General features: G+C 39.2%; 1 protein-coding gene across 1 annotated transcript; it reads left to right on the top strand.

Moving 5' to 3' along the window:
• Positions 1-1,351: 1,351 nt before the first annotated feature.
• On the top strand, positions 1,352-3,477 carry LOC121742741 (GDSL esterase/lipase At5g45670-like). The gene is made up of 4 exons (XM_042135983.1): positions 1,352-1,754; positions 1,853-1,977; positions 2,071-2,316; positions 2,892-3,477. Exons 1-4 carry the CDS (start codon positions 1,514-1,516, stop codon positions 3,369-3,371), a joined length of 1,092 nt encoding a protein of 363 aa, XP_041991917.1. The 5' UTR covers positions 1,352-1,513; the 3' UTR covers positions 3,372-3,477.
• Positions 3,478-13,452: the final 9,975 nt, after the last annotated feature.

The raw sequence follows: 13,452 nt of genomic DNA, 5'->3' as shown, positions 1-13,452 counted from the left end.
GCTAGACTAGTCATAGATGATCTTATATCATCATCGAGCCTATTTGTACAAATAAAGCTTATATATGATGTGGCAATATCACAAGTCTTTAGGCAGGTGTTCCATTTATATTATTTATGAAGACTGTATGATCAACTGATTTTTGTTTTTGTGTTACTCTAGGCAAGGCAGGCTTGATGGCTTTAATCTGCATTCGGTTTTAAAAAAGCAAATATTCCACGATCATCTAATCAGAACGTTTATTGTATCTATAAAGTTTAATTTAACAAAATGAAACCATATTATGTCATTCGTAAGACCTGATCAGCCTGCTAGATCGGGCACAATTCCAACGTTCCAAATGTTCTCGTTTCAATCCTGTCAATGCTCACCAGCCGGGGCCTGGTTGTAGAGACTTTGGCATTGGCAATGTAGGATGCCAATCAAAGTGATGGGAAGAAGAAGAAATCATATTTTGGGAGTAGGCCCAAAGTGGTGGTGGTCCTTGCCGCTGTTTCTTCAACTGCCATATTAACTGAGACACCATAAATAAATGCCATCTTATTCAATTACATTGATTGTCTCATCCTTCTATCATCAATGTGCATATTACATTAATATACTTGTTGTTAAATAGCTTTCTCTATGCAATAAACTCCATCTACCAATTTAATCTAAATTGCATATGTAGAGCAGACTTTCTTCATCATGACCTCTCTCTCTCACACACACACAATGACACAATTGTTAGTATAATTCTAATAGCTCGTCGGTTGGGAATATACTATATATAAGACTAAGGTCTCAATAATTGTGCAGTGGAAGAACTCAACTTTATCATGAACTAGCTAGTACTGTTCAATAATCTATTTGAATTGGTCTCAACATTAAATGTAGTAGTTGCACTCTACCTAACCCTTACATGTTCGAGTTTCAGTTTTCAACCGTTCTATGCATATTTCACCACTTAATCTTGTGGTACCCTCTAAAATCATAATTGCACTTTTTCTCCATGATTCTAAATTTCTATGACAAAGTATGGCTAGAGCCCCAAGTCACACTCGTTGATTTATTGAAGATACCCTCTCATCCAATTTACATTTAATTAGTAATAGTAAATCATACATGAATGAAAATGAAACTAGAATCACATGGGTGAAATTTTAAAATTAAGTAGGATGATGAGAGTAATGCATTGCCATGGATATGAAGAACAGGTATGCCCCATTAGCTTTATGCTAACTGTATCACATTATATCCGCGTGAAATCAATGCTCCTATCCAACTCCCATATCCTTATGCATAATAACCAACACATAAGTCAACTTCACTAACTTGGTTTTTCCTAAATCAACTTGTAATATACATGTGTATATATACATATCTGCCTCCATGCCTTTAATTCCATCACACACATCACCAGCCTCTCCCCTTTCCACCTTTACTTCTTTATTTCCTCATCCAAATTACTTCCATTTTTCAGCTTCATACTTAATTTAGAACATTTTATTCAATTCACACATATATATAGATAATGGGAAGTAGGCTTGGGAGATGGTTGGCGTTGTGCGTGGTAGCAGCAGTGGCCGTGGTGGCGGTGACAGCAGAGCCCCAAGTTCCGGGTTACTTCATATTTGGTGACTCATTGGTTGATAACGGAAACAACAACAACATTCAGTCCTTGGCCAGGGCTAACTACTTGCCTTACGGCATTGATTTCCCCGATGGCCCAACCGGCCGGTTCTCCAATGGTAAAACTACAGTAGATGTCATTGGTAAGTACTCCATATATGACCATGTAATTAGTTAAACTTCTTAAACTAAAATTTTTTCATTAATTTGTTTATAGTCTAAAAATGGTTCATTGTGACAGCTGAGCTGCTAGGGTTTGATGACTACATTCCACCTTACGCTCAGGCTCGAGGCCAGCAGATACTGAGGGGAGTGAACTACGCATCGGCAGCTGCCGGAATCCGAGAAGAAACCGGCCAGCAACTAGTAGGCATCTGTCGATGTTTTTTTCTTACATTATCAAGTAGCAACATTCATAGACTAAAACAAAGTGTTTTTTTTTTGTTTCTTGAATTATAGGGGGCTCGAATTGACTTCACCGGCCAAGTAAACAATTACAAGAACACAGTCTCGCAAATAGTGGACATAATCGGCGACGAGGACTCCGCCGCGAATTACCTGAGCAAGTGCATCTACTCAATCGGAGTAGGCAGCAATGATTACCTCAACAACTACTTCATGCCTCAGTATTATACCACCAGCCGCCAGTACTCCACGGAGCAGTACGCCGACGTACTTATCCGACAATACACAGACCAATTAAGGGTAAGTAGATCTCTCCGTACACGAATTTATTTTTTGGAATAATAGCTATTTAAATCGCAAAAATAATTTAGTCAATTGCATTTAGTCTCATAATGTTAGAAAATCAAATTTCATTTGTTTCAATTGCCTCTGTCTTTTGGTGACGCTCAACGACACCGTTTTAATAAAATAAGTGCTGTATTTTATTTATATTTTATTTTCTTCTTATTTTATCATTTTCTCAGTCCGACAGCAGGTTTCTTAGTTTGAATCGGTTCGAGTATTAAAGTAATACTATAATTGTGAAATGTTAGTGCAATATAATATCACTTTCATATAGTACTCCGAAATGAGTCTGTGGAATGGTTGACTTAATTTTTAAATACTAGTATTAACATAAAATGGTAGATAGACAAAAATGGAAAAATGAGATATACAGATGGAGTATTTAAATTAAACAACGTCATTATAAACATCGTCCAAATATTGAAAATTCGTAATTTAATTTTCAGTTTCAGGACCTAACTTGGTAATTTAAATGACTATTATCCCTATTTTCGTAACCTAATTTTTCATTATTGTTTGGGGGATTGCAGGTTTTGTACAATTTCGGAGCCAGGAAGTTCGTCCTGCTGGGAGTAGGGCAGATCGGGTGCAGCCCGAACGCGCTGGCGCAGAACAGCCCGGACGGGCGGACATGCGTGGCGAGGATCAACAACGCAAACCAGATATTCAACAGCAGGCTGAGAGGGCTAGTGGATGAATTCAACGGCAACACTCCAGACGCGAGGTTCATCTACATCGATGCCTACGGGGTTTTCCAAGATCTGATCAACAACCCTTCGGCTTTCGGGTTTAGAGTGACGAATGCTGGTTGCTGCGGCGTGGGGAGGAACAACGGGCAGATAACATGCCTGCCGATGCAGCCTTCGTGCCAGAACAGAGACGAGTACTTGTTTTGGGACGCGTTTCATCCCACGGAAGCTGCGAATACGGTCGTCGGAAGGAGAGCCTACAGAGCTGAGAAGGCTTCTGATGCTCATCCCTTTGATATTAGCCGCTTGGCTCAACTCTGATACCTCTCAAGTCTCAACAAATATATATACTATATGTTGTCTGCATTTATTGAGTTCATATGTGATATTGGTAATTTATGCTTCAATATAATGTAATCTTTTTATAGTTTTGTGTTATGATATACTCCCTCAGTCCCACGTTACTTGAGACTTTTCTTTTCGGTACGAGATTTAAGAAAGTTGTGTTTAGTGAGTTAAATAAAGTAGAGGAGAGAATAAAGTAAGAAAAGAAGAGAGAGTAAAGGAAAAGAAGAGACTAAATTATGTGAGATTAGATGTTTTGTTTTTAGCCAAAAATAAAAATGACTCAAGTAACTTGGGACAACCCAAAAATGAATACGACTCAAGTAACTTGGGACGGAGGGAGTATATATAGAGGGTCCTGTTGGGTTGAGATTTTAGCTTAATTGAGGATTGAGATACATTTTCAACCACTCATCCACAACATTTTCGAAATGTCAACTGCAAGTAGATTATGTCAACTCGAGGGTATTATCATCAATAGCTTGCACATCAAATGTCAACAGCTATCACATTATGTCAACACGGGGTATAAGTGTCATTTCATTAATCAAATGGTGGAAAAAATAAAATTAGATTTGAAATCATTTTCTAAAACCCTCTCTAAAACTCTCGGTGAAATATTTTTTGTGCAAACACAAATTTGTTGATCTTCAAAATTCAAATCGAAAACCTTCATCAGCGCTTCAAAGTCGACTTCATAAATTTCTACAATGGCGATTCAAATATAAGCGGCTGAAGCACCGATCGTAGCTGAATCGGTTGAAGCACCGATTGTAGCTGAATCGGTTGAAGCACCGATCGAAGAGAATCGGCGTTCTACATCAGTGGTGGTTCCGACTTCTTCAGGTTCAGCAATTGATTCAAATTTTAAGTATATTGCTTCGATTTTAGTGTATTAAATCAAATCTGGATTTGTTTTCTTATGAATTCGATTTCTGCTGAAATACGTTGGGGCTTCAGGAGAGGGCGGAGAGGAGAGAGCAGCGCGTGAAAAAGGTGATGGATCTGAGTTGTTGGTGTCCGACCACCGTCAGATTCTGATCGCTGGTTGCAACGCCGAGGGTCTTGCGATTTTTGGCTTCGTTTAGAGTTGTTTAGCATTATTGATTGAAATTTAAATTGGAAGGCAGAGACCATAGAAATCCGATTCAAATGCAGCTCAAGGCAGAGGAGGAAGGCGACGGCGGCGGAGGCAGAGCGGTAGCGAAAAAACAAGCGTCGAAGGATTGGGAATCGATGAGCTTGAGTGAGAAGGCGGTGGGGTTGTATGTCGGCGAGAAAGGACTGCTGTTTTGGCTCACAAATTCGCCTACACTTCCATCTTCATCGTGATTGGGGGATGGATTCTCTTCTGGTTTGTGGGTCCCGCTTTGAACTTGTAGATGAATTTGTGAAATATATGGATGCCGTTGTTAATTCGATTGTGTTGCTGGAATTTGTGAATTGTGTAGATAAGGTGTTTGTGATATTGCCTAAAATATTATTATTGACATAAATTATATAAGTTGTTGACATGAAAATGTTCGTTGTTGAGTACGAAAACAATGTCAACTATATATATAATCTATGTCAACTACATATAAAATTTATATCAACTACACACATGTAATGTCAACTATATGTACAATCCATGTCAACTACATATATACAATGTCAATTATATGTATGTTGAAAAATAAAATGAGGAAAATAAAATATTATTGCGGAAAGTAAAAGACGGGGAGAACTTTAAAGACTACATTGTGAATGACTTATGTTCTATTATCTCCATGGTTACACAACTATATATAGACTCTAATTCTAAGTAAACATGGAAAATATATTCTAATTCCATAAATATCTTTTTGATTTGATCTTCCATAATCTTCAATTTATTTCCTTCATTATTCTTGCCATAACTTCATCTCTTTCCTTCTTGCTCTCCAATTAATAAATTTCCTTATTCCAACAAAAATTAATATTTTATATATTATTTTAATATTATAATTTGTTATTAAAAAATGGGCTATGTGTAACAGCAGGCCCTGCTGTGCTTGGAGCCACAGCAAGGGATCCAATTCCATGTAAATGTGATATCGAATTCGAGATAGATAAATACAAAAGTCGAACAATTCAACACCAATTTTATTTAAAAAATATATCGACTTGATTTCAGCCACAGTCATAGTATTATAACATCTAAATATAGTCCAATAATTACAATTACCCTACCATGTTTTTTTTACACACACATCGGAGTTTGAGATACATTGGCAAGCGAACCAGCCTCTTCCAGCCCCTCGTGGTCACGTCCGAACTAGCCTCCTCCTGCCCCTCGTGGCCCACGAACTAGCTGCTTAACCACCCTCAGACGGGTCCAGGCCAAGCACCGGCCTCTCCATTTCCCTCATGGCCCACGAACTAGCTGCTTAACCACCCTCAGACGGGTCTCGGCTCGTAAGTTGACCACCCTACCATGTTACGTACTTTATCCGTCCTATAAAAATAGTGACGTTGGGGTTAAATGAGTTTTAATACTCCATCGTCCCACAAGAATATGCACTCTTTCCTTTTTATTCCGTCCCAAAAGAATGCGCATTTTCCAATTTAGGAAACTCTTTTCTCTCTAATGAAATGGGACTCATTCCCCACTAACATGCTTTAATTACTTTTCTTTTCTACCTCTCTCTTACTTTACCAATTTTGCATTAAAACTCGTGTCGAACCCAAAATGCATATTCTTTGGGAACGGATGTAGTATGAAATTTGTAAGGTACAAGAGAAAACGAAAAATAATAGTTGAAGTAGTATTATTAAATAGATAGTGGAATCCACCTCAACAGTATTATAATGTGTAGTGAAAACTTTCCAAAAATAGAATTGAACTAATTTTGTGAAACTTACTAAAATGATAAAATAGAACTATTTTTTAGAGGCGAGACAATATTAATCTATGAATAAATTTAGAACCAAAATAATTATGTTTCCAAAATTAAGTTGCCAAATGTAATTGGGTTATTTTCTATTTTAGATTTCATAAACTGATGACAAAGTTATCTTTCTTTTTAAAAGATGGTTGCCTAAACTTAAACTATGAAAATCCGTTTTGGGACATTATTATAAGCTGTTTTCAAGAGTTCATAAGTTGAACTAGGATTTACTTATAATAAACTCTAATTCCTACTATGATTTTTGTTGTCACTAAAAGAAAAGAATCGTATTCCACTATCCTTATAATTTGAAGCTTGATCTTTGAATTATTTAATACAATATAATGTCCATGTCTCAGTTCATTTTTCATCTTCTTTTTTTGTTTGTGTATTTTTAATTTTATTCTATTCGTCTTTGTCTTTTTACGTAGACTACTATAGTTGCAAATCTTTACTGGACTTCATAGATCCATTAGATTAAGATAAAGGCCCATGGGCTTGGTAATGCAAACAAAAAAAAAAGAAAAATAATCATTTAAATAAAACAAAGAGAATACAAGTTAAAATAATGGCAAATGAGAGCACAAAAGCATAAGCATTAATAAGAACAATAACAAAATGTAATACCACAAAAACTCGTCTAAAATCAATAAATAAAACAAGAATTTAGATGCAAATGATCTGCCAGTCTTCATTCGCCTTCATCTTACGGCATCTTTAGACAAAGTGAGAACTTCAAGCTTTATAGGTAATTAATACAATTGCCCAAATATAAAAGTAGACTATATATATATATATGTATTGAGCAATGTCTATCGAAACTTTAAAATGATCTTTAGGATACATAAAATCAATGCAAAGAGGAAGAAATAACATGAAGACTTCAATTATTGGGCCATTTCAATAAGGACACAATATACTGAATTAGGTCAAATTGGGTTCCGGTCGGGTTTGAATAACCTAGTGATATTACTATCTTGTGTCACCTTCATTCCTTGCCTTTGTGGCCACGATCACTCCGCTGATGAGTTATATCCTTCCACAACATGCATGAATCTTCTTGAGTAATTATCATGTAGTTGTCATGTGATATCGATTTCATATCTCGTTAGCATGAATAAAATTGTTCTGCTTACAGATTTGTGTCGCATGCAAGTCATGTTCAAGTTCAAGTTAAAATTGAGAATTTTCTTAGTATTTGGGTTGTGACTTTAATAATTGGATTATAAGTAGATTGATCCGATAATAATCAAATCCACATTATATGTGAGTCATAGAGTGTGGAATTTAAATTAAAATTAAAATTTCTGTAAAGTTGAAATCTTGCGGAATTGAATTCGATCAATGATTAAAGTACAAGTAAAAAATACAGCCAAGCTGACACTGACAAAAGTCACAGAACCCGTGATTGTACATCTTATTCGAAATCTATCTTGTGACATGCTACATTTTTCACAATTATGGTAATGCCATCTATTACACGTGTACGCACGCTAGGGTATGCCTTCCCTTGATTCATTATTGAATTAAATCATCAAAAAGGCTTACCCGCCCATTATTTTATCAATGTGCTTATATATAATTAATTAAATATAAGAGTGAACTATAAAATTGATATCTGGATATGAATTTATCTCGTCCATAGTCTCTAAATTTTAAAAATATCGTCAGTAGTCTATGAACTAAGAGTTTATTTCGAAATTAGTTCTTTTGGCTATTTTTTATCTGAAAATGCCCTTTTGAGCATTTGGGCAATTTCGTCTTTTCATATTTTAACTGTTTCAATGTAATATTATTTTAATGATGTATTAAATCTAATACTATTTCAAAATTATCTTCTTCTTCCTTTTGCCATCCTTCACTTTGTTTTTTTATTTCAAGATAATTTTTGAAATAATATCAGATTTAGTACTATGATTGAAATAATATCATATTGAAACAATTAAAATGCGAGAAGACGAAATTGCTCAAATGCTCAAAAGGGCATTTCCGGATCAAAAATAGCCAAAAGGACCAATTTCGAAATAAACTTTTTGAGTGTCCACAGTGGGGGAGCCGTGGCCCGTGGCTCGGGTGCGCGGCCCCCACTGCAGAGAGCCACGACGGGCGGCTGGGAGCCGAGAGCCGAGAGGGAGCCGCGACCACAGCCCACCACTGCAGCGGGCCGAGAGCCGTGGCCCGACCACCGAAAAATATAATTTTTTTTTGCTTCTTTTTTTTTATAAGTACACACCATTTTTCCTCCATTTTTCTACCCCAATTCAAACACCACTCTTTCCAATCTTTCCAATCTATTTCAATTCAACTTCTGAAATATGGATTCCGACAATGAACGGTACCAAGAAGCGGTAAATCTGGAGTTCCAAAACCTGGTTGCAGCGGTGCAATGTGAAGCCGACGAGGTGGAGGCGGCGGCGGAGGCGGTATATCGACCGTGACCATGCCGGGGCTGACCGCCGGTTGATGGAAGACTACTTCAGCGAGAACGCCCGTTATCGGCCAGAGATTTTTCGTCGGCGATTCAGAATGTCGCAACAACTCTTCGTCCATATAGCGACATGTTTGGCGCAGCGGTTCAAGTGCTTCAACTTGCGATATGATGCCATCGGTCGACCCGGCTTGTCGACATATCAGAAGTGTATGGTGGCAATTAGGCAGCTTGCCTATGCCGGGCCCGCTGACATGTTCGACGAATACCTACAGATGGGCGAAACGACTGCCCTACAGACGTTGAGGCAGTTTTGTAGAGGCGTTAAGGATATCTTCAAAGGGGAGTATCTACGGAAGCCAACGACCGATGATTGCCAGAGACTGATTGATATGCACGGGACTGCACATCATTTTCCAGGGATGTTGGGGAGCATCGATTGCATGCACTGGGAGTGAAGGAACTGCCCGGTGGCTTGGAAGGGGCAGTTCACTTCTGGTTTCAAAGACCGACATCCAACGATGATCCTGGAAGCCGTTGCTGACTACCGCTTGCGAATCTGGCATGCGTATTTTGGTGTCGCTGGGTCGAACAACGACATCAACGTTCTACGATCGTCCCACCTGTTCAATGACGAGTGCCGGGGTGAGGGTCCGCAAGTTAGATTCATGGCCAACGACACGCAGTATAACATGAGATACTATTTGACAGATGGGATATACCCTCGCTGGCCCGTGTTTGTGAAGCCGATCCGACAACCCGTTGGGCAGAGGCAAACCTACTTCGCGAAAAAACAAGAGGGTGATAGGAAGGATGTTGAGCGAGCTTTTGGTGTCCTCCAAGCGCGATGGGCCATTATACGGTGCCCGGTTCCACAATGGCACGAAAATGATGTCTCAGACATCATGACTGCATGTATCATATTGCACAATATGATAATAGCTGACGAAGGATTTGCTGCAGAGGGATGGACACCGGAAGATGGTGCTAGTTCGAGCTCGGGTATTGTCATGGAGCCCCTGCAGATGGGTGTACCACGTACTAATGAATACTTGATCCGGCGGTACACCGATATGCGGAGCCAAATATCGCATACAACACTGCAGGCTGATTTGGTTGAAGAGGTCTGGAACCGTAGAGGGAGCGCCGCAGAGTGATATGGGTTTTCGGGTTGTTGTTTTTAAACTAGAAAAATTTCGTTGTATAAATATCATAAATTATAGTATAATAAAATTTATTGTAGTTAAATTAAAAAATATCATTAAAAAAAGCAAACAAATTAATTTTTATTTTGGAACGGGCCACATTTCGTGGCCCTTGTTATTTACCATTGTGGAGGGCCCAGGAGAGCCACATTTGGTGGCCAGGCCAACTTTGGTGGCCCTTGAGGGCCACCATTGTGGGCACTCTTAGTCCACGGACTACTGGCGATATATTTAAAGTCCAGAGACTATGTGCGAGATAAATCTATAGTCCAATAACCATTTTTATAGTTCACTCAATATATAATGGTTTTGCATCAAAGTTGAAATTTAAGAATAATACACCAAATTTAACATTAGTTTTTTACAAATTTTAGTAACAGTCAAAATTAAATTAGAATATTGTAAGCATGGCATCACTTAATCCAGACGACATTATTATACTTATGTAAGTTACTAGTAAAATATTTTAAAAATTAATCTCACGCACTATATCTGTTTCTTATCCAACTATAAGGTATCTTTGTCTTTATCTTTTACGTAGAAGTGGACTAATACGGTATACTTTAACAAAAATATATCTTATTGTCAGTGGCTAGAGTTTGAAAAGAATATACTTTTAGTCTCAAAAGATTGTGAACCATATGATATTCATTTATGCACTAGACATTTTTATTAAAATAATCTAAAGAATAAGATAAGAGCATGTATAACGCTACGGGCCGGGTCGCAAATCGCGAGTCCCAGCCAGTCCCACGCGTTACACGGACGAGCGGCACGGCCTAGGCCGGTCCCGGGGCCTCGTTCCCGGCCTGGCATGGGACGGGGTTACGCGGCTCAGGACGTGACGCAACGCGGCCAGGCCCAGGGTTATTTGTGTTCGGGCCGGGCCGCAACCGATTTTTTTTTTAATTCAATTTTTTTTATAAATACTACTCCATTTTCATATACATTCAACTTCACATTCAACTTCAAATCTCTTCCTATAATTCAAAAAATGCATCCTCGTCAAAGAATATTCGAAGATCAAATGTCCCGGGTGTTAGCAGAGGCGCTACCGGCAATCCAAGAAGAAATCAACAACGAAGTTGAACGCTACCAAGCTGTTATTCAAGCTTGGAACGAACAACAAACCCGTGTGCCACGTACCCGGATGTATATTCACCGAGACCGTGAACAAGCTGCCTTGCGGCTTTTCACGGATTATTTCTCTAGAGATCTGCGATGAAGTGATCAGATGTTCCGTCGCCGGTTCCGGATGCGGAGGAATTTGTTCCTACGCATCGTCAACGCAGTTGTAGCTCATGACATGTATTTCAGCCAAACTACCGATGCTGTGGGCCGGGAAAGTATATCGACGTTGCAGAAATGCACGTCTGCCATTCGTCAACTCGCTTACGGAACTACATCAGATATGTTCGATGAGTATCTCTATGTAAGCGAGCCTACTGGACGGGAGTGTCTCGCTAGATTCTGTCCGGTGCTTCCCGCGGATGCTTGGAAGCATCGACTGTATGCACTGGCAGTGGAAGAATTGTCCAACGGCTTGGAGAGGACAATACACTAGCGGGCACAAGGGCACACATCCCACGATTGTGTTGGAGGCCGTTGCCGATTGCAGATTGTGGATCTGGCATGCCTACTTTGGTGTCGCAGGGTCCAACAACGACCTCAATGTGTTGAACGAGTCTCCATTGTTCAACGACTTGTGTGCCGGGCGAGCACCGAACGTAGAGTTCACGGCCAACCACCGTCGGTATAGTATGGGGTATTATCTGGCAGACGGGATCTACCCTCGATGGCCCGTGTTCGTGAAGTCTATCACAGCTCCGACAACCGATCGGAGGGCAATGTTTGCCCAAAGGCAAGAGGCGGCTCGGAAAGATGTCGAGCGTGCATTCGGAGTCCTCCAAGCACGGAGGGCTATCGTGAACGGAGCGGCCCGTGGTTGGCAGCAGTCACGCATCGCCGACATCATGTATGCATGTATCATAATGCATAACATGATCGTTGAGGATGAGCAAGATAACGTCACTTTGTGGAGCGACGATCCGCTCGCCAGCACCGGGAGTGACTACGTTGTTACCGAGCCGCCCGTGCAGGGCCTTCTTCCCGACATCCGCAATGTCATGGCCCGTTCAGCTGCGATGCGCCAAGAGGAACAACACACTTGCCTCCAAGCCGATCTAATCGAAGAAATTTGGACTCGCACCAACGTTTTCCAGCATTGACGATATTTTATTTTATTTTCAGTTTTAAAATTTCTATGTTGTAATTTTGCAGTATTCGGCGAAATTAAATTTTCCATGTTATAAATTTCCGGCATTTTTTATTTTACGTTTAAAATAGGTTGGAGTTGTGAATAGTGTCATTTATTAGTTGCGGCCCGAGTTGTGGCCTGCAGGGTTAGAGGAGTTGAGGCCTGGGCCGCAACTGTAGAGAAATGATGACGTGGAGGGGACTTGGGGCCGAAAATGGGGACGTGGTTATTCATGCCCTAACAATCAACTTTGTTCCCTAATCATTTTAATAACTTATAAATATTGTGTTCCCTACAGAGGAGTAGTTTATTTAAGTCTCATGTGATCAATGGTAGTGGTGGGGCCCGGGAGAATGGTACTGATATGATATTTGTTTCTGTCTATAGCTGTTTTAATGAGCAGGGGCTATAATATTTATTGTTTTTTGTTTAAGAATGAATATGATTTTCCAGCCATTTCAAAAAGGAAATTATGAAAGATTTGTAGATTAATTACGGTAAATTTGATATATAAGAGTTAGAGAATTAATAATTGGATTTTTAATTAATAACTATACCTAATAGATAAATAAATCTACTAGTACTATGGAATCTATAATAATTTCTTGATGCTACGTTCGCGCAACAAGTGTGTATTTTAGCCGTACTGTAAATTGTAACTCAGGTGCTCAACACACAATTCAATTATGAACCTTAGCATATTATATTTGATGATGTCGAGAAATTACAAAATTTCACATATAACAAAAATAGATACTTCATTCACCTACCAAAAAACTTGCACATACCTACCTTTCAATTTGGTATTATCACCCAATCCAAATATGTGTATCCCAATTTTAAATATACCATTTCAGCTTGCATTATTAACCACAATTCATACAAATATCTTTATTGGACAGTTCCCTCTCCTTCTTACAAATACTATCAGCATGTGGAAACCGTGACCACGTGGGAAACCTACCTCTTTCTAACTCAACTAATCATCAGTAGTAGGCATGCACAACGGTTCCAAACCGCCGGTTCCGGTTCATCATATGCATAAACCGAAACCGGCCCGCCAAGGGTCCCGGCAGTTCCGGTTCCGGTTCAAAAAACTGCCGGTTCACCAGGCGGTTCAAAACCGCCGGTTTTTTGCCTGAACCGCCGGTTCCGGGCCGGTTCGGCGGTTCAACCGAAATTTAAAAAAAAATTATTTATAAAAAATGATTTTTATATTTAAAAACAATTTTTACAAAAAATGAATACAAGAAATTCA

This window comes from Salvia splendens, chromosome 7, assembly GCF_004379255.2.
Source record: "Salvia splendens isolate huo1 chromosome 7, SspV2, whole genome shotgun sequence".
Lineage (NCBI taxonomy): Eukaryota > Viridiplantae > Streptophyta > Magnoliopsida > Lamiales > Lamiaceae > Salvia > Salvia splendens.
This window is presented reverse-complemented; position numbering and strand designations above follow the sequence as displayed.

Excerpts from the sequence above, each read along its gene's own strand:
- LOC121742741 (XM_042135983.1), top strand. The coding sequence starts at position 1,514 with ATGGGAAGTAGGCTTGGGAGATGGTTGGCGTTGTGCGTGGTAGCAGCA. Across the intron at positions 1,755-1,852 it reads AACTACAGTAGATGTCATTG|CTGAGCTGCTAGGGTTTGAT; the intron begins GTAAGTACTCCA and ends TCATTGTGACAG. Across the intron at positions 2,317-2,891 it reads AATACACAGACCAATTAAGG|GTTTTGTACAATTTCGGAGC; the intron begins GTAAGTAGATCT and ends GGGGGATTGCAG.